Raw genomic sequence first — 22369 nt, 5'->3', positions numbered from 1 at the left:
AGACCCGGGTTCGAATCCCCTACATGGGTACAATGTGTGAAGCCCATTTCTGGTGTCCCCCGCCGTGATATTGCTGGAATATTGCTAAAAGCGGCGTAAAGCAAAACTCACTCACTCACTCATCTTGTGTTTAATAATCGACCGTACTTAAAGTATGCACCAGCATTATATTCCATGGTAATATAACCAGTAAACGTTATAATCGTCAAATATATTCCGGTTAAGGACGCATCTAGAAGTAAAACAATTTGTTAACAACTGGCATTAAGACACGATACCGTACATTGATAGTTGTTAAGTGTACATGGAAGAAAATATTTTGAGGTTTGATAGTTTAATGAAACATTCACAGTAAACAGACAGTTAAGTTTCATGCTACGTTGCCAATGTGGACAATCGCAGTCTGCTCGGTTGTGGTCGACAGGTGAGAAAATGATGGTTGAAGAGCACGATCATTTTTGGCCCGGGGTGTCCCCACACCACATAATTAAGGTACGTCTTGGCTATCAGCACAGATCATTTCCGAAATAGTCCCACTGAGAACCGGACACAACGCTTCCATTACTGCTGGGCGAGCCGATAATCTCACAGGTGTTGTCTTCCTTCCGGAAGTTGCCGCCAACACATCCCTCCGAGACATGACACCAACGTGCACATTCTAACCGAGAGTTGGCGGAAACAGGGTTTCCATCAGCAGCCTGTTCAAGTCGCTGCCCATTGGTAGCAGGAAAAACTGTCTGTTCACATACTGCAACACAACATAAACGCTGGTAATGATCATTGACAGGGATATTTGCATTAAAGTGTAAGTTAAGCACAAAACTTGATTGAATTTGCTTGCAAATGTAGTAACTCAATTCCCAAGAGACCCGCTAACGGGATCTAGTGGTCAAAATCACTGATTTGGTTGACGCATGTCATCGTAACCCAATTGCATAGATCGATGGTGTTAATCACTGGAATGTCTGGTCCAGACTCCATTATTTACAGAATTTAGAAGTATAGCTGGAATATTGCTGAGTGCAACCAACCAACCAAATTAAAGGTCACATGCAACGTAAAACTTTCGGTATGGACATACCGAAACAAATCGTCAAAATGCAAATTCAACTTATAAAGTTGAAAAATAACGCGATGAAAAAAACCGCCCGAAGTCGGAGTTCAAACGTTTCACTAATTTTCCCCAGACTTTTCTGGGGAAAACGGGTTTCAACAGCTGGGCTGCGCTCATAGCACGTGCGCAAGTAAATAGGTTCGCGCAGCTTGGAAGCGGGTCGTCGGGTGAATACTCGGTGAAGGCTTTGGTGTGAGCTATTTGTCTAATGTTTTGTTGATATCTCACAGACGCGAGCTTTTTATATGTTATGACAGTAAATTAACTGTTTATATAATTTCATTTGTCTATTTCACCACACGTTCTTCTTACCGAGACACTTTTTCAGTTCGATACTTAGAAGCAATGTCATTATTTAGCGTTGACAGAATTTCTAACTGTGATATAGATATGTCGTTGTCACAGACAAAACTCAATGTCTTGTTTTATTGACACCTGTGTGTCTGCCTGCCTGTCTGCTAATGACAATATTCAATACACAGCTGCTATCACTGACCACATGCAATTTGAACTTAACACCAATCAGGCTATACACCATAAACAAAATGCATTGATTTATGGCCCGAGTTCGGTCTCTGTCACATTATGTAATTACACAGACAGGCAGGTGTGATACTTGAACACATGACATGTTATGATGTCTGTTGATTGCAAAATGTCATACACAAAAAATGAGCATGTATTTACAAAACCCAACATCTCTATATATATATACACACAATTAGCCGTGAAGGCATCTGCAAATGAACCAGCCGTTACACTTGAGTGCACACCCACCCGCTCTGACTGGGTTCGGTATCCCGGCTGCTTCGTTTCTTGGGAAGTAAACCGAAGTACACAGTTTTGCACTTTCGATTTGCGATTGTACGCTTTTAATTTTGTTTATATATTTTTTCGTAACCAGCAATGTATATTATATGTCATGAATAAGTGATAATTGTGTTTTAATTATGTTTGATGTTTTGGTTGCATATGACCTTTAATTCTCAGAAGAAAAAATGTAGAAATATTGCCGAGTGCAGCGTTAAAAAACCAACCGACCAACCAACTGAATTCCCAAGAAAAAAATGTTTAATTAATTTAGAAAGCATTTAAATGTCAAAATGAAACCACGTGCTAAATAATCAGAATCAAAACTATTTGGGGGCGGGGCCTTCAGCTGCCGATGTGGACTGTAACGAACATTATATCACTGAGACCCGACTCCACGAATGATCAATGCCGCCTGTCAGGATTTTCCCGGGTAGAAAACGGAAGGCAAAATCAGTTTTGTTAATGCTAATGGATGAGAAGGAAGAAAACACCAACCTTTGAACATTAGAATCATAGTTTTGTTTGGGGAGTATTGTCATTTTTATTGTACACTTTACACTGAAATGTTAGTTCAGTCTAACATTTGAGATTAAGTGTGCCCATGATGAGGGACATGCAGCTGCTATATGTCGTTTGGTTGCCGCGAAACATTGGCAAACTCCAGCAAAAAGCATTTATGTCATCTCAATCTATAATCTTGGCTTTCTTCTCTGGAAACGACAGGCAAATCTGATCGATAGTGCACATTAACATTATTTACATGACGCTTTCTTGGGTTGAATACTATATTTGCATTGAAGATGTTTGTATTGTATTGGTCCAACCTTTTAGCCCGATGTGTCATTTCGAAGATACACAATCATCAGATACATTACGCTAAGTGCGTTCAATGATAAAAAGATCACTATGCTTGTAAATTGATCATTGGAAAAGTAAATTACAGTCAACCGAAGTTGAAAGAACCGACCGAAATATACTCTTTAAAAAAAGTAACGCAAAATCTATTTTGCATTGGATGTTTCAAAGACATTTGCTACATGAATTAAAAATGAAAGAAATTTGAAATTTTGCACAGGTAAACAACATTAACCGAGGCTTTGGCAACAGTCATCGAATGACCCAACGTCACATTAGACATCACATACAGTTAGTAAGGTTTGTGACTGCCTGGCACCTCCTGCCCATAGACGCTATCAGATTGCGGATGACAGCCTGGGGAATTAGGCCACTCATACGCCAAAGCGGTAGCCAGCTGTTGTAGTGTCTGAGGTTGCAGTTGTCGCCGTCGCAGGCATCTATCTAATTCATCCCAAAGAAGCTCAATTGGGTTTAAATCCGAGGATCTGGAAGACCATTGTTGCTTGCTAAGAAGGCTGTGGTGATGCGCGTTGTACGAGGACGGTCATTGTCCTGCTGGGCCTCCTTTCACAAAGCACTCAGATGATCGTAAGTCACTAAGGTAACTTTAGTGCAATGTTAAAGAATGGGAGTTAAGGTTAACCTTGGTAAAGGTTACTTCGTGAAAGGAGCCCCTGGAAAACAGGGTTGACGCAAGATCTCAACGACATAGCGCTGTGCTGTCAAGTTCCCCCAAATGTGCACCACGTCTGTCCTGGCGTTGTGAAAGATGGCTGCCCACATCAGGACACTTTCTACACCAAATCTTTCCTTTTCTTGTATGCAATTTGCTGCGAAGCTTTCACCTCTTCGGTGGTAGACATGGGCCCTTCCATTCAGTCTGCAAAGCATGACTCGGGATAAATCGCTGAGTCTCCATCGTCGCTGAGTCCATACCCTGTGCGCTCGACACCATTGCAGTCGTAGCTTGCGATGCTGCGTGGACAAAATCAGGCCTCTAACAGGACGTCTTGGTTGCAACCATGCCTCTCTTAGTCGGTTCCGGACTGTCTGGTCTGAGATCCTGCGATGCCCCGTTACTGAGGATGCAGTGGATGCGGCAGTTGTCGACCTTTGGTGTAGGTGGCGTAACCGGAGTAGGAGTGGTGACACGTGGTCTAGGGGATCTGGGAAGGTCACGTGTTGATCCCTGCTGCTAGTAGGGTTCCACAGCCTCGATATGGCGCTGGGGAGACCTTAAAAAACCTCTGATCTGGTGTCGCCTGCTTGCAATCGTCCGATGGCGTTGTTTCTCTGATCTTCCTTCAGTCTTGCCATTATGAAATATATGTAGAGTTTTAACCGAAGTGAAGCAGAATCGAGAACCCGGCACTTTTATAGTGCTTGTTGGGCCTTTAGTACGTGCATACTATGCCTTTTTGCGATTTTTTACTGTTACCCATCTGTATACAAAGTCATCTATTTCCAAACGATCATTACGATTTAAATGCATTTTGTATGATCCATAAAACAAGATACTAGTATTCAGCATTCGTAACACTGAGTTTCCACATATCTAAATTTATAAGGAAATGTTCGTTTTTGCGTTACATTCGTTGAAGAGTATACTTCGACAGTCGAAAACAATACAAGAAAAAAGGAAAGTTTTATAAAGGTACCAAGCTGTTTCTTCGAAACAAGAATAAGTTCGACACAACGGTGATTTACTGCAGGGGTTGGAGCGTTTTGATGTTTTTTTTAACTGCAGAATGTATTTTCTCATAATTATCATTTTCAGAAATGTAATTTCATTTACTGTTTTCAAACAATAAAGTTTCTTTTATTCACATGGATAGTACATAGCACGATACAACTCGACATATCCGTAAATTGTAGTTAATGTAAAATGCCATATTCTTAGCTCTTCCTGTTTGTGAAAAGATGTTTTAAAATAATCTGTCAAATGCATGGAATTTTCTTTCAACTCGGTTTTCAGTTTGATAGGAATAGTTATTCAAATGTTTTAATTATTGAAATGAAGAGGTTTTAAACTCTGCAAGCAATTAACAGTGAATATTTTGACTATCGAGGAGATGCTATTGTTACTACGGAGCATTAATCATAAAACGTCAGAACAAAAGAAAACCAAGTTTTATCTATCCTCAGAAACCAATAGCTGAGAACATAAACGAATGGATCACAGAAAATCATTAAAGACTCCGAAGTAAAATCAAAGAAATGTCTACCTGAATGAAGAGAAGTCCCAGTTATCTCAATTTCACAAAACATCATGTTGTCATTCTGGTCGACAGTTTCTTTCCGGATTCTGACGAACCTGCCAACAACGTCATGATCACAGGTTATGTGGGTGACCAGAGCCAGTTGTCCAGGGAGCTCTTTACATAAAGTCGCAGTAGCTGTTGGACATCGTGCTGGGTTGACAGAGAAAACCTCCACTGTGACGTCATGGAGGCGTTCGGCTGGAACACAATTAATATATAAATACGAGTCACACTCTGTATAGTTTAGTTAAAATACGTATACGGAGGCGGATTTTTGGCATTATCTGTAAACAAGGTGGTTCCATTTTATTCGTTTTAACCGCAGGTCACTGTATAATACAGTGAGTGTCATCAATCTCATCCAAGTACAAAATCGATAGTGACATACAGCAAAGAGGCGATCTGCTAACTATGAACTTGAGTGGGGGATATTCATCTTTGAACGTTCCATTATGTTACTCCAAGGCAGATACCTATGTGAGGACAGGATTGTCTACGTCTAAATTCCACAAGCACGGGTCTGAAAACAAATTCAAGTACCATGGTCAAGGTGATAATGGGATGATATCACACACACACACACACACACACACACACACACACACACACACACACACACACACACACACACACCAGTTATGATGTAGGTATAAGTGAACTGTGGTTCAATGGTACCTATAATCTTTATCTAAATTAACTGGATGTATACGTACAACAGCAATCTCCTCTGTTGTAGATGGTGATGTTACCAATAGTGTAGGTGCTGAGAAGGTCAACCATCCACCATGGCTGGTCATCATCACCTGTCCCAAAACAACTTCCCTGTGGCCAGTTGCTGTCAGTGTTTCCGTCAACAGCTTGAGACGGTTGGGAATATAGTGGGTAATTGGTGCTGTTGTAGACGGGCTTGCCTAAAGCTACATTGCTGATGGTGGCATCAACTGTAAAAATGCCACATTAGGTGAAATTGAGCTTTATGTACATCTTAATGGAGGAAACAATATTGAGAGGATGTGAATGTGAAAGTTATTTGTAACAAAGATGAGTTGACGTAAAGGAAAGTGTATACCTGTTACACCAAAAACACATGCGATATTTTGCTCTTGTTGCACGCAATAGAGGCACATGCGTATCAATCAGTGGGTATCAATCCTCATATTGGCACTTACAAGTAAGGTTGATGAATTGCTCGGGAACATTATGTCTCATAGTTATTGATTTGGTTCATGATACAATTGGTATTTCCTTGATTTCACTCATTGCTTGTGGCGTCTACAACGCGCGGAGCGTCGTCAGGCTACTGGCATGCTGCATGACATAGAAGTTAGCCAATACGTTCCACGTTTCACAGTCTTTGATTATCTGACTCTAGTACAGATACACACAATTCGACGCTGTTCAGGGCGTCACAGATCAACGTCAAGGGTACAGAATCGATATGTCGAAACCAGGCTCAACGAATAAAGCTTTGCATACTTTCACTCACTTCCAGTGTTGATGTTACGGAACGTTCGTAGCCCTAAGAATTCTTAAAGATCACATATACTCTAGGGGGCTACAAACACATAAATCACTAATTTGCATCGTTATAAATGAAACACCGTCATTAAAACTACTCATTTCGATCTTTAATTAACTTAAATCGACCTTTTTAACAACAGTGCACAATTCTCACCCGCGAACGAAATTTCAACCAATCAGAGCGGCGCGTCTCTGTGACGTCATATGATAAATAGATATGAGAATTCATGTTTATTTCAGGGGGTAAATTATCTTGTTTACAGGTTTGTATAAACCTGAAATCGTGACAACTGTTGTGAAAACTGAAAGCTATATGTTCTTACAATCTACTGTCATTTTTGTCTCCTGCTTTGCCTAGTTTCCGAGTTACAACTTGTTTTCATAGACGATTCTGTCAAAATCGCTTGGTGTCGCTCAGTCTAAGTAAACTAAGGCTCACTATTATTCGTTACACTGCTATACTGAGTCTAACAAAACCTTGTGGAAGGTCGCGTCAGGTAACATTTGAGCGACTTATGACCGTCCAATCAAACGCGAGACGACAGAACCGATTTAACCAATCAGACAACGGCTACTATTTAGGGACCGGCGGGACTTAGAAAATGGATTTACTCTTCCCCGGTCGCCAACACTGATCTCACAACAAATGAAAACCGGCATAAAACACAGATATATGACCTGCAGAATATACGCTTTTGGGTTTCTGCTGACTTGGTTATCATTAGCTAATATTTCCGCAAGCTGACATCCTTGAATACTGACAAAACGCTTTTTTCAGCGACTGTTTACTCACGGTTGTGGCGTGCTCCATGTGCATCACTCGGAAGCGATCGTACGGAAAATAGCATTCGGAATCGTTCGGGTACAAAACTTTTTCGAGGTAAAAGTTCAAAAGGTATGTGCGAATGTCAACTTTCGCGATTTGGTAAGTTGTGTTCTGATTGGTCAATTGAAAAGGTTACCTGACGCGACCTTCCACAAGGTTTTGTTAGACTCAGTATAGCAGTGTAACAAATAATACTGAGGCTAAGTTTACTTAGAGTGGGTGTCGCTATGCCTTATTTGTTCGAGCCAGACGCTAGTGATAGTGAAAACGATTATCAGCCTCGCTCATCACGGTAACGGTTAATTTCTTCAACCTAAACAGTGCGACATTAAGAAGGGTGGATGCCCAGCAGATGCAATTATTTGAAAATATGCCCGGTAGTTCTTGTCTGATGGTAATAAAGTATCAAAGCAGTGTGGGCTTTTTCAGGTTTTCTAATGCCTGGATGGTATAATGACTGATATAAATTGATCCCATTTCTGTGTTTTTTTACCTCGTTGTTTAATCATGTCATGTAAAAATATAACGTCTATTACGTATGATATTAAAAATTGACATTCGATTTTTTTGAATCCGTAAACTAAACAACCCCACTTTGCCATTGCTAGAAGAATCTGAACTTAGGTAAATAGGTACATACAGTTTTAGCACACAGCAAAGGCATGTATGTATTTCTTATGCAACAATGAAGTTTTGCTCGTATTTTCAAAACAGTGTCGGCCCTTATGCAATGCAAAAATTATTACTCGATCCCTTGTTGTAACCCGTGTTAGGTGGTATAAACCTACACGTTATTTGTCATCATTCATTTGATGGTCAGTTAATGAAATTATAACAGGTATAATTAGTGGTAACACCACTTCGATTACCCGACAAAGGTTCCCATTTGGCATTTCTTGTGTCTGGAGTAAATACTCAACATTATAAACATCGATCAAAGAGTTAACCGATAACACGCTGATTGATTAATTACTTTTATCTTGCACAGCGGTTTGTCAAAAGGTAGTGTTTATGTATGTAGATTTACTAATCTATGCTGAATTCACTCTGTCGTGTCTGTGTCTGTGTAAAAACAACGTCCTTCTTTCAAAGGATTAACCGCCAATACGTTGATTGATTGTTCATTATTAGCTGTCTAAATTACTTTTTTTAAAAGAATGGCGTACATTATGCAATTAGTTGCCATGTGTGCTATCTTGGGTGACCAATGAGACTATACACCGATGTGAAATACCTGAAACGATATATCACTCTTTCGTATATAAGACTGTTAAAAGACACATCACTTGGAGCAGCTGCAGATGAATGTCATATCACTTGTTTTTGTGGATATTGATGGTTACATTCCTCGAACAAGGTAATAGCCTGACATATATTGTTCCGATAACTTTAATCTGTTTTAATTTTAATATTGGCATTAATTTTTTTTGTTTTTATTCATTTGTCGTAGCATTCAAAAGAATCATTGTTTTCGCCGTGAAGTGTATTGAGACAGACATATACACTAGGTCGTGTGTGCGAATTATGATTCACATTGGCAAACTATAAAATGTCTAGATATTACAATCCTGTTATACATGCACTATAAGTATCAGCATATCGTCTGCTTTTTATTTAGTTTCGAATTGCATACAAGTATGATAATAAACTTATTAGGATTAGAAGACCAGTATTGTCTCTTCGACCCCCACCTCGCTTCCGTGGAAGAAATCGTTATGTTACAAGTTGTGTCATGCAAAATACTTTTGGTCATGATTCTAATATATGTAGCTACGAGTAGAAAGTAGTTTTGATTTTCTAACTTGATGAAAACAAACCATAATCTCATAAATTCTAACAGACTTTAGCCCATGACTTTACGATTTTCAAAAATGGCGGCGCCCTGTCGCGAACATCCGCCAGTCTGAGAATAAATGCTATTTAGGTTTGTTTTCACCGAGTTACAAAATCAAAACGACTTTCTACTGGTAGTAAATTATGTATTCGATTGATGGCCCATAGGATTTGCACGACATAGCTTATAACATAACAATTTCTCTCGTGGAAGCGAGGTGGGTGTCAATATAATACTACTTACAATAGTATTGTTACTTCACAACCTCGCTTCCGAGGAAGAAATCGTTATGTTACAAGTTGTGTCATGGAAAATCTGCATGGTCATCAATCATATACATATTTTACTACAACTAGTAAGTAGTTTTGATTCTTTAACTTCCGTGAAGCGATCTGAACACAAGTAAGATATCGTTTCAGGCTTCCACAACGCTTGCTTCGCACTCACAAACATAACCCATTTAGCACGGACTGCGGGGTCCTGTGGAAATCTGTGCATGGTGACACCATCGCTCAACCCTAGGAGCAACTGACGACAACGCAACGAATCGGCATGTCTTCGTTGATGTCGAGAAATCATCAAAATGACGAGCTTGCTACCCACATTATATACAACTAACTGAAAATCCTTCCTCATATGACGTCACTGCAGTGCTCTGGCGACAGAGTTACGTTACCTGTCTGTGGTTTCATTGGCGGGCGAGAGTGAAGCAGGCGACATTTTGGCAACTTTTAATCGCTCGGTATTAATTAACAAGTTTTTTTAAGAACGAATGTGGTGTTCCGCATAAGACTAACCACAAATCTTTCATATGTAATGGTTAAAAGTGTACAAAAAAAACAAAATTTATTTGTTCTTTAACTCTGATCGTAGCCATAGTGTTAAGGGATGGAATAAATCCAGCTAGGGTCAATGCAGGTAGCAAAGTACTGTAAGTCTCCATGGTCCCTAGTATGGTGATCTTCCTTCAGGTGCTGGCACCCATGAAAGGCCACCTCCTCGTGGTGGGTGCTGGGTCACGCTAAGCGCCTTTCAACCCCCCGTTGTGGACCCGGGGGGCATATTTTGGTCCACCAACCCGTTTGCCGTGGGTTGCGCCCCTGTGTCGGTGGAGGACGGGAGGCTGGTGGTTGAGGGCACTGGGAGCCTGGAACCGTGTTCCTCTTGCCCAACACACCACTTCGCCCCTTACTTCACCTAGACGGGTGGTAGAACTGGCCCGGTTCTATCAATCGGCTGGTCACGCCAAGCCCTGTGCATGGTGATTATTTTATGCACATTTTTGTTACTGGGTCTTGGACATTTCGATTTTCTATGTACGAATTACTCATATATTACAATGCCTAGAGTCCTATGCCAGAAGGCGGTGGCTCATGGGCCAATCTGGCATTTTTGACCGCCGGGTTCTGTTTGTCTTCAGGGATCTGTCTAGGGCAGAACCAGCCTGACTTATACCCTGTTTGGCAAAATCAGCTATCTGTGTCCATTTTGCTGGAGTATAGCATTCCTGTAGCCTTGGTGTTTGTAGTTGGCTTCCACTACATCACTGTCCTTGTTGACACTCGATGGCGGGTGAGGAGCAGGGATGTTGAATAATCTTTCTTACATTATGGCTACCTTTACAATTGACTGGTTCTCGCTCCAAAACGAAAAGACGGCATATTGATCCAGATGTTTCACTATCTTCCGATGAGGAGTCTCATCCACATACTGATTCTTGGCCACGATTTCTGGTTGTAGAAGGAGCTGATGGTGGTCCACTAAAAATCAATCCTTTTGTAGTTTCCAAATCCATTGAAGGAATATGTGGCACAGTGAAAAATGTCACTGCCTCCGCTCTGGTTCCCTGCTTGTGGAATGTTCAAGGAGACAACAGTCTGAAAATCTCCTGAAAGCACATCAGTTTGCGAACACGGAGATTGTTGTGTCCGTGCATAAAACTTTGAATTCGTAGTAGAGGCATTGTCCGAGATCGCGCAAGTGCCTTTCAGACATGTCCTAAGAGGAAATTGCTGTAGAAATGACATCTCAAGGTGTAACGTCAGTTAAACGTTTTACCAGGAAGGATGGTGACAAGATTCTTAACACCAATACTTACCTGTTTACGTTTGGCCTATCAAAAAATCCCTTCATCTATCAAGGCTGGATATTTCAACATCGGTGTGGATGTTTACATTCCTCATCCACTCCGTTGTTTTAATTGTCAACGCTTTTGGACATGGAGCTTAAGTCTTGTCGCGAACACGCAAGTTTGCTCCCCGCTGTAGTAAACAACATGATAGCACGGACTGCACTGATGTAATCAAATGTGCAAACTGCAGTGGTAATCACATGTCCTCTTCTAAATCGCGGTCCTTCTTTCTTCACGCAAAACAAAAATTCTGAAAGTAAAATATACCAATGATATTTCTTTCACAGACGCAAAGAAATTAGTGGCACATACATCGACAATCCTTCTTCTTTACAGACATATTCTACTGTAGTCTCCTCTTCTCCTCCTCCGCCTCTTAAAGTTGACAGTTGTTGTCAGACAGCCATAAGCTGGGTATCAACCCATCAGAAAACATTGTTTCAAATCAATGCTAAAGACACTGACACTTCCATTTCATCAGCTTCGCAAACTGAAACTGCAGCAGAAATAGCAACTACTTCTGGACCAGTCACTGACCCTGACTGTCTTCCTGAACTGAAAATGAACAGAAAATGAGTGCAAAAGAAAGAAAACAGCGGAAACAGGAGGCACGGTCCCTAAACATATTGAGGCATCTTCCCCATACTGACCCCTGTGCAGGTTCATAATACCTTTGAACCTCTCGATATGGAAGTCACTCCATCGCAGACATTGCAGCGTAGAGAACATTCCCCACACTCTCGATCACCAGTTAAGCCTCCATGAGTGGCCATGACCATATAATACAATGGAATTGTAGAGGACTTCGAACAACTTTAATGATCTCCAAATTTTAATACAAGATTTCAAACCATCAGCAATTTGTTTGCAGGAAACGTTTCTCAAAGCCAGTGGTAAATTTGACTTAAGGCAGTATGCTTCATACCATTGCTTTTCACCCCCAGGAAATAAGGCTACCGGAGGATCTTCTGTTATGGTGAGGCAGGGTATTCTTCATAGCCCTGTTCCTCTTAATACGCCTCTTCAGGCCGTTGCAGTGCGCATAACGTTAAGTGTAGCTTTTACATTATGTTCTTTGTATATTCCACCAACATCTTCACTTCAACAGTCCGATCTTCAGGCACTTTATGACCAGCTCCCAAAGCCATAATTACTTGAGGAGTTTTTCTTATATAATGATTTATGCATTTTCAATGATGGATCTACCACTTATTTACACCCTGCAACTGGTACTTATTCCTGTCTGGACCTATCAGTTGTAACTTCTAATTTACTAAGCGAATTTGAGTGGTCTGTGCATGACGACCTCTCAGGTAGTGATCATTTTCCTACCGTTTTGAAATCTGTGACACCATCTGATGTCCCTCCGTCAACAAGATGGAATTTCACTAAAGCTGACTGGGCTCACTATCAAACTCTTTGTTCTAAACATCTAACACCTGATGTTTTTGTTGATGCTCCTGACTCTATACAACACTTCTCCGATGAGCTGCACAAAATTGCTGATGAATGCATTCCGAAGTCCTCTCCAAATCCTCACATACGTAAGCCATGGTTTACTGTTGATTGCAAACAGGCTAGGAAGGCACGGAAGAAGGCTGAACAATATTTCCGTCGCCATCCAATGGTCCATAACTTCAATAAATATAAAGTATTAAATGCTAAAGCCTTTAAACAAAATAAACGCCAGTCTTGGCAAAGGTATGTTTCAAAGATAAATTCCCGTACGCCGATGTCAAAGGTGTGGAACATGATCCACAAAATTAAAGGTAAGGGTACCAAATCAAGCATACATCATCTCAAAACTGGAGATCAGTTGTTAACAGATACATCTGATATCGCAAACAAACTGGGTGAAACACTTCAAAAACATTCTTCCTCGTCTAACTATGTTCCTCAATTTCAAAAATACCAGCAACGGCAGGAAAAGAACAAAATCAATTTTCATTCGGATAATGGGGAAGATTATAATGAAATCTTTTCTATTCATGAGCTTCATACTGCTCTTGACCAAGCGCATGATACTGCAAACAGGAGCTGATAACATTCATTATCAGCTCCTGAAACACTTACCGGAATCCTGTTTAGAGACACTACTGAATATTTTTGATGACATTTGGACATCTCGCAACTTTCCTTCCTCCTGGCGTGATGCCATTGTTGTACCCATACCTAAACCTGGACGTGATCATACCGATCCCTCTAATTATAGGCCCATTTCTTTGACTAGCTGCGTTTGCAAAACCATGGAACGCATGGTCAATAACAGATTAACGTGGTACTTAGAATCAAATAATTTAATCACAAATATTCAATGTGGTTTTCGTAAAAATCGCAGTACCATTGACCATTTAGTTCGATTGGAGTCATTCGTAAAGAATGCCATTATTAACAAGCAACATGCGGAGTAGTAGAGAGAAAGACAGTCCGGGACCAGTTCCAACAAAAGCCTCTGCAAAGCCTTATTTACCAAATAAGGCTTTTGTCGGACCCTTAGCTCTTGCTACCATTTCCCCTACTATGAAAAAGTTTGAGACGCTAGCGGGGTACGAACGCCCAATGTTATACCTCTTAACCGACTGAGCTACCGGGGACTTGGCTGAAGTATGTTGGTTTAACGGGTCTATCCTGGGATTGTATCATCCAATACTATGTCATGTTTACCTCGATGAAACAGTTTAATGTGAATCGCCTATGATCTCTTTGGTGTTTGTAATAAAGGCTTGCCGGGCTTTTTTCACACCTTGTTCTATGTACTTTTTTTTTATCATCCTCGCTGATAGCAGACTTACGAGACTTGGACCGAATCTCTTGTTTCATTTCGTTATATTTTGTGAGTTCAGAGAGGATTGAACGAAATTCCTCCTCTGAGATCTTACTGTCAGTGAGTGCAGTGGAAATACGCTCACTTACTGTGTTCAGCTTTGCTTCAGCCAGAACCCTGATCTCATCGTGTTTCAATGCCTTACGATGCAGTCTGCGGGATGCAAACTTAAGCACCAACCCTAACACCCCTGCCACCCCAGCTGTTATTTCGATACCTAGCACTACGGGGGTAGCCACGATGGTAGCTAACAACCCAACACCTGCCGCTCCTAGCCCCATGCTGGTTGCCATAAGGGCAGTGTCAGCCCCCGTCCACGATATTGAAAGCTCTATGGTACTTTTTACATAGTGCTTTCCGCGTGTCGCGGTCTTGCTCTAGTTGGCGTTTTACATCACATAACTGTCTCAAGCGGAACCCGTCTACGGTTTCCAGGGTCTTCGCTACTTCCTCTATGACTGGGTACAGCCCCATCCTATAATATATATTACACAAGATATTTTAATTGAGTTTCAGTTAACAGTCGATCAATGTACTTCAGGCTTATAAGGTGTAAATCCTCATGTAGGGAAATAGGGGAGAATTTAATAGGTAACTCTGCAACCACAATACCCCCCTCGTCGGGGTTCAACTCGTCGGGGGTTATTGAGGAGGTTATAGAACCTGTTGAGGGGTCCGGTTGTATGATGATACGGTAACGTTTTCTACTGGTCTGGGGGGATCCAGAGTACTTTGACCCCAGGTAAAAGTTGTTGTAATTCAGTACTATTAACTCTTTCGATATAGACGTCTATGATAAGTGTGGAGCCTGGTACCATAGATGGAATCCCTATGTGCCCGTAGCAGTCATACCTTAACTCGCCCCCATGGAATGACTGTAACATATTGGGTAAACTCAGGCTCAGTATTATCCTTGTATTAGGCCCCGGAACGAAACACGCGGGTAAGATACCGCTGTTTTTAATTTCAGAGATATGACTATGTTCCTTTAATGTGATATAAGGTGAGGTGAGTGTTAAGTTGACTAGCCATTCAGGCTCTTTAAAATCTGATAACGACACCCGCCTATACACGTTGTCTTTGAAGTGCAGGATGTATAAGGTGTCTTCCTCACCAGGCTGATCGAACCCCTCCATGTCCCCTAGGTCATTAAGCGTAGTGTTGGGCCGATGACTGGTCATTGCTATAATACTACTATGATATAGTTTCCAACTGGTTTTCTGATAATAGTTCAGGGGTTAACTTCACCCCCATGAAGTGTATGTTGTCAGGTAGGAAGATCTTGGTTAGTGATATAGTGTTTTCCACGATCACGGTGACACCCTGCAGACTGGTGTTGGAGCCGACACCCACCCGCACGTAAACTGTGCAAACGTGATACTGGTGTCGTTTCACCCACCCAAGTTTGATCCCCTTCACGATCTCGACATCATTCCCGATGGTTCCCTAGGTAGACTTTGATGATCAGTGTTGAGTTCGCCGGTAGACTCTCTAGTATCCTGACCACGCCTTCAAATTCAGACACCAACTGCAATGTCACGTTTTGCATGCCCGCTTTACTTTCGATAGCATGTGGGCTGCCATACTGGCGACTGGGCTGATGACTACGCTACGTCTCTGAGTCGGGACGTAAGCCACGAGCAGGGTTCCGTTGTTAACGACTTTGTTTAGGTGGTTGTCTTTGTTATCCGTGAACACGTAGGGGGAGCCAAGCCTAATATTGAGAAACCAGTCGTCTTTATCAGGTAACAACACCCACTTGTCATCTTCGGTGAAGACGAGTGTATATGGCGTGTTTCGGGCGACGGTAGTGCTCTCAACATCGTCTAAGTCGAACAGTTTGCCCCCGAACGATGGGTATATTATCCAATTATCATTACCGGTGGTGACTAGGGTGTACTTAGTGTTGACTACCGCTCTTGAGGTATCTACTATATCACCTAGGGCTCCACCGGAGGGGACTTCAACGCGTTTGTAAATGTTGTTTTTCAGTTGCAAGGCGTACAATTTACCATCTACTCCGGGAGCGTCGAAACCGCGTGTGTCCCCGAGGTCGGAGATCCCCACATTGACGCATTTTTTCACCCCGGGCCCTTGTGCGCTGGTCATTTTATGTGAAGCGTTAAGCTGAGGTATCCTATATTCACGGGATTATGATTTATATCTAACACCGATATTATCAGCTCAGGTATGTTGCTCTGAGTCAACCTCTTATACTGCCGCGGTGAAAACGACTCGGTTCTACCGTCGTTGTATTTCTCCGTTTTCACCGGCACGGCTCTCAGTATAGTGGAAGGGTGACCCCCTTGAATGTTGTACGTTGTGCTCACCTGACCTAGATAGATGGTGCGCTACAACGGGGTGTGGTGTGACATTGACCGACACACGGCGTGGACCGCTGAGTCAGTCTGTGTTCAAGTTCCACGTGTACTACCAGGTCAGGCGTATCCTTAAAGAAATCAGCGTCCCGCTCCCACAGGACAATGCATGGAACCCATTAAACAACAAGTACGATAGGCGAGCCTACGAACGTATTTGCAACGAATTCGAACTAAACCCGAAGACGGATTGGCGTTTGCCGGGGCCGAACCACGGGTTGGGTATCCCCATCGTTCACCAAATGCCCCTTGTGGAAGCCAGCAAACTGCTGGTGAAAGATTGGGGATACAAGTCGTATCATCTCTTCACAACCAACGAGTGGGATGACCGTTACATGGCTTTCAATGCCAACAAGGAGTACAGAGTCTGGAGGTTTGATCAGGGAGGGGCAGCGGATGACTGGAAAAAGTTTATGTTGGACACGTCGAAAGGGTTTACTCGTGCCGGCACTGAACGCTTAAACGACTCGATTCGAACGTACGTGTGGGCGGTGTTGGGTGCGCAGACGCAAACGCGTTCCAGTATTATCGGTAAGGGGACTGCTTACGACGCTCAGAAACAGTTCGTTGCCAACGTTGAGGATGCTATCAATGCTCCAGTTGATCTCCCGAGTGCCGTCAAACGCTACCAAGACGTGTTGGAATATGCCAGGTCGAAAGTTGACTACGTCTTCGACGTGGGGTTGTACATGGCTCCGAGTGATATGCAACTGAGGGTAAAAAAAGTAGTGGGCTACAACAACAAAATAGTTGTAGCCACGGCGGACCAAAAGTTGGGCATCAACCTCGATGTCAACGTCCCCCACGTCCCACCACCCACAACCGGTGAAACGGGTATAGTGGCGCCACCCCCGGAGCCTAGGGCTCAACCAACGCCCCCTGTGGGGGTGGCCCCACAATCCAATCAGCAGCACATCGATCGTAAAACAGCCCTGGTGGTTGGTGGGGTAGCTTTGGGGCTTATTTGGTTAAAAATTTCTTAGCCGCTACGTACACCAAACCCACCATGGCGACAATGGCTGCCCACAGGTTTTGACTAAGCCACGTGGCAGTTTTAGCCAGAGCACCCAGCAGCCACGAGACGATGCTACCCAGGATGCCGGGTAGGGCTTCGGCAGCCTTACCAGCCAGTTTAGCCAGGGCCTCCCCGAGTTTTTTTATCCACTCTTTGACACCCCCACCACTTGGTGCAGGCGTGGGTGTACCCCCACCGCCGCCGGCAGGCGTCAGTGACACTACCAGGGTTGATATGATGAAGCCCAATGCAGTCAGAATGCTGGCGATGGTGATGCCTTGCTCTCGGAACAGGATCCGAATCCTGTCAGCTAGCGTGGTGTCTTCATTTAGGACTCGATCGATGGTTTCCCGTACTCTACTGATCTGTGATCGGAGCGCTTCCCGGTTAGAGGAAGCGGATTCCAACCGAGTCCGTCTCTCGTCTTCCAAGTTTTTTATTCTCTCCTCGATACGACGTTTCATATCACCATCCGCTTCGGTGAGTTTTATTTTCTCGCGAGCGATGTGCTCATCGATTTCATTAAGTTTCCCCATGTTGTTCACGAGTTCTCCGCGTACATGTTTCAAGGCTTCGTCTAGGCCTCGCAGTTCCCTCAGGGGAAATTCGAGACCCGGCAAGGGTTTGTCATGGTACGTGGCCAATAGTTTTTCGATACTGTCCGACGTTTCTTTGGCATCCCCAGTATTGGCCCTGGCTGCTTGCAGATCTTGGACGGCCTTTGGGGGAAGCTTTGGCCGCGCGCCGCCGTAATCTATGAAGCCTAGTTCATCACGGATCAGCTGACCCCCATGGCGACTGGTGAGTGTTGACAAAGCAAGCGGTTCTCTCGTGCGCTTATTCATGAGATCGATCTCCGGGTAAGCCTTCAATCGCAGCGTGCCCTTATTATCGACTGTAAACTTGGAATAGTCCCTTCCCAACGGCTTGATGTTGTCTCTATTTTCAACTGCGTTGTAATAATCGTTGACAGCTGGCTGTATAAGTTCAGTACTTAAGGGGGTAGTGAATGAAGTCTCCTGCTCGTCGAATGCCTGGGCACTATCATCCCACATATCATCCATAGGTATGTCCTCGGCCATTATTTAGTATTAAAATATATTTCATTTATATAACAATGTACGGTAGAAAACTAGATCCTTTTCGAAGATCAAGAGAGCCACTAGGTGTCAGAGCCGTGGCGCCAGTCGGTGACCATCACCAACAATCCCAGCAAGATAGACCAGAATCAAACTCTGCTGGTTAGATTTCCAAACCTTGGTGAGAATGACCTCATTGTACCAGGCACGGTTCGACTTGCGTTCAACCTCACGTTGACCTCCACCAACGACAAACGTGAGCTAGTGCGGAACGTAGGTCGAGCCATCATCAAGAAAACCACCATCAAGATCAGCGGTAACGAGGTGCTGAGCATCGACGACAGCGACGTGTTTCACTGCTACGGGGATCTCTGGAAAAGCGAGGGAGAACGTGTCAATGACGTGTACCAGGGTATCAGCAAATCGACCCGGTCGCGCATAGGGTATGCCTTCACGCAAGAACAGCTAGACAAGATCACGGACGGTGAAAAGGCCATCGCTCAAGCGTACGGGAACCGGTTCTGCGTGCCGCTCGACTTCGAGTTGCTCACGGGACACGCGCCGTTTTACCAGGCCGCGCTGGGTGATAGGCTTGAATACGAGCTAACGTTTAACGACTACAGCAAAGTAGTGCGTACGCCGAACGGTGATGAGGCCAGTTACGCCATAGACAACATCTCTCTGGAGTTCGACATGGTCACTAGCCCAGAGCTGGCCAGGCAGGTTCGAAGCCAGTACTCGGGGAAGATGGCCATCCTGTACGACCGCATACTGAGGCATAGATCAGTCGTGCGAGATAAGAGCGACACTGTGTGGAATATCAACCTGAACGTGCCGGCGCGATCGATGAAAGGCATCCTGGTCGTCCCAGTGGAGGATTATGAGCCGTTCCGGAGGGACAGCGAGAAGTTTTTTAATCCCGAGATTGAAAAGGTGGAAGTGACCATCGAGGGCGTGCCCAACCAGCTGTTCAGTCATGGCATGAGGCCATACCAGCAGTGGGATGAGATAAAAAAGCTACCGAGCAAACTCCCATACGTAACCAAAGACCTGGACCTATCCTCCGTGAAGATCGGTGAATACCTGACCACCAAGTACGCCCTATGGTTGGACATGCGATCCACGGATGACGATAAACTACACGGTAGCGGCCGTCGCATAGACAATGGCAGCGAGGGGATTACTATCCAGATTACCAAGAAGGCTCAACCTGCTGGTAAGTTGAAATTATATCTGTACGTTATTATGGACGCGCAACTTAATATAGACAATGGGAGATTCGTGCAGGCCATCTACTAGGCCACTGCCTGCCAGCAAGCTATTGCTACCCCGCGACCCACACTGCGCTATAGTGTGCGGGCAGACTGGTTGTGGGAAGACCGTTTTCGTGTTGGATATGTTGGAGGGTTACTACAAGAACGTGTTTGATAACATCGTTATCATGTGCCCTACTCTGAGCATGAATAAAACGTACACGGAAAGACCTTGGGTGATGACGGACCCGGACGTACACAAAGTCGACCCGGGAACACGCCTGCAGGACTGGTTGAAAGCTCTTCACGAGAAATTTAAAGGGGAGTCTACACTGTTCATACTGGACGACTGCAGCGCTAATCGTGAGATAACAAAAAAGAGAGACATGCTATCGTACCTGGCCTTCTCCGGCCGACACGCAAATCACAGCGTATGGGTACTAACGCAGAAGTTCAACTCGGTGTTGAAAGACCTCAGGGAGCAGACGCGATGGGTGGCCTTATTTCACTGCAAGGACAGGGATTCGTTCGAGGAGTGTTTGAGAGAGAACGATGTGATGAGCAAATTAGAACGGGAACGGGTGAAGAAACAGCTCGCTGAAACTAAACATGCTAAGCTCGTGCTCAAGACCGACCAACCAGTAGCCTATAGGGTGTTTTAGCTTAGCAAATGCTTAGCAAAGCTTAGCAAATGCTTAGCAAAGCTTAGTAAATGCTTAGCAAAGCTTAGTAAATGCTTAGCAAAGCTTAGCAAAGCTAAGCAAAAGCTTAGTATAATGCTTAGCATTTAGTTATAGCTATGGTATTTGAAGTGTTCGTCGTGTGCAACTTAACCTTTATTTCGCTGTGTTTTGCCTGCATCGGGTATTATATTGTTAAAACTAAAACTTACTTGTTACATTATAAGATGGAGTGTGAGGAATTGCTTGAACAATTGTTGGTACCCCAGTCACCCCAGGTGGATGATGACAAGCGAGAGAAACTGGTGGCGTTGGCTGTTGGTGGCAAAGCCAAACATTACTTTGGGGAGTACACTCCGGATAAAATTCACAAAATGACAGCCGAAGAAATCGATAAGCTGTACGCTAGATACGAGTCCCGGCTCGGAGCAGAGATGACAAAGACAATAGGATCGGCTATGACCCAGATATACACTGGTATTGCGTCATACTTCCTTCCCATTCCCCCAGAGCGTCGGCTTTACCTGTGGGAAGACCTTGAGAAAGACCCTTTTATCGAACACGCCTTGAGCTCTATTAGCTGCGAGCTGTACCACAAATATGGTATGTTGTTAGCCCCGGTGACGGCGGCAATTATCCATGCAAAGCATTGTCAATTTGAGAGGAAAAATAATAATAATAGTATAGATGGATGCACAGGAGACACCACACCTGGAGAAACCTCCAGGAGAGGAGACCCAACTGGCGGAAACCCCAAAGTTGGGAAACAGTAACCAGGCAGAAGAATCCTAAGAGAGTAGCTGCGGTAAAAACGGTGGTGTAACCAACATAAAATTATCAGGGTGACTCACCGGAGCCTCTTTGTTGTTAGTTGTATGCTAACTGCTGCGTGGCTATCTCGTGGTTATATACACGACACAGGAAGGAAACCCACACAGTGAGGGAAACCCACAGGAATCCTAAGGATTCGGGGAGGAGACCCTCTCCCCAATTAGAGGTCGACCCGCATATCATGTTATAATTTAATATTTTATATCATATACATAATGTCTGAGGGGAAAACGTTCGTCAACGACGATACCACGCCACAGTGGTCGCCAGTCTAGCCGTGGGATACGCCGGTTGACCAAAATGGTGCTTAAACAACCAACTATCAAGCTAGATTTCAACCTGCAGGATATGGGTATGCTCATAATGAACCTTGGTATGGCGATGGCTACAAAGACATCCTAGTAAAACAAGGATACTACCTGAAAATATTATGAAGTAAATATAGGATGGCCACGATAGCTATGATGGTCGGTGGGGCGTTAGTGAATGCCCTGGCATTTTCCGAGTAATTTCCTCTTCTCGAAACTACGAGAGTCTGCACGCTGAAATACAGGAAGAGAGGAAGCGGCATGATCTCGCTATTGAGAAATTACAGGCTGCCCAATCCGAGTGCGCTAAAAACGCCTCCAGAGGATCGATTACATTAACGAACAACTCAGGCTGAAAACCATGCCGTTCAAACATTCCATGATGTTGACGACGAGCGAAAGAATACTACTTATTAACTGGTAAACGGTTGCAACCACTCAATAAACCCACACTCGCTCAGTACTACACACCATCCAAGGGGCAAATGGACCGTGAACTGGGCTTCATAGCGCTGGGTATAGCAGCCACTGCATTGGTTCTTGAAACAATTAGACTAAATACCCATATAAGTATGCTAAACATGAGACCTGCTCCATACCGATGCGAATACATACTTATGGGGAAGACCGAGGCCTGTGGTAG

At 43.7% G+C, this 22369-nt stretch overlaps 1 protein-coding gene across 1 annotated transcript in view; it reads right to left on the bottom strand.

Annotated features, from left to right (window-relative positions):
- Window positions 1-506: 506 nt before the first annotated feature.
- The window catches only part of LOC124283600 (hephaestin-like protein), a 61602-nt gene continuing 39739 nt past the window's right edge, over window positions 507-22369 (bottom strand). Inside the window, exons 13-15 of the mRNA XM_046719589.1 lie at window positions 5760-5987; window positions 5011-5244; window positions 507-748 (exon numbers count right to left, since the gene is read on the bottom strand). Coding sequence (XP_046575545.1) covers window positions 507-748; window positions 5011-5244; window positions 5760-5987 — 704 coding nt within the window. The remainder of the gene's footprint in view (window positions 749-5010; window positions 5245-5759; window positions 5988-22369) is intronic.

The sequence above is a fragment of the Haliotis rubra genome, unplaced genomic scaffold (assembly GCF_003918875.1).
Source record: "Haliotis rubra isolate DU_JTF1 unplaced genomic scaffold, ASM391887v1 Scf318, whole genome shotgun sequence".
NCBI lineage: Eukaryota > Metazoa > Mollusca > Gastropoda > Lepetellida > Haliotidae > Haliotis > Haliotis rubra.
The sequence above is the reverse complement of the archived record's forward strand: the minus strand, read 5'-3'. Positions and strand labels throughout refer to the sequence as shown.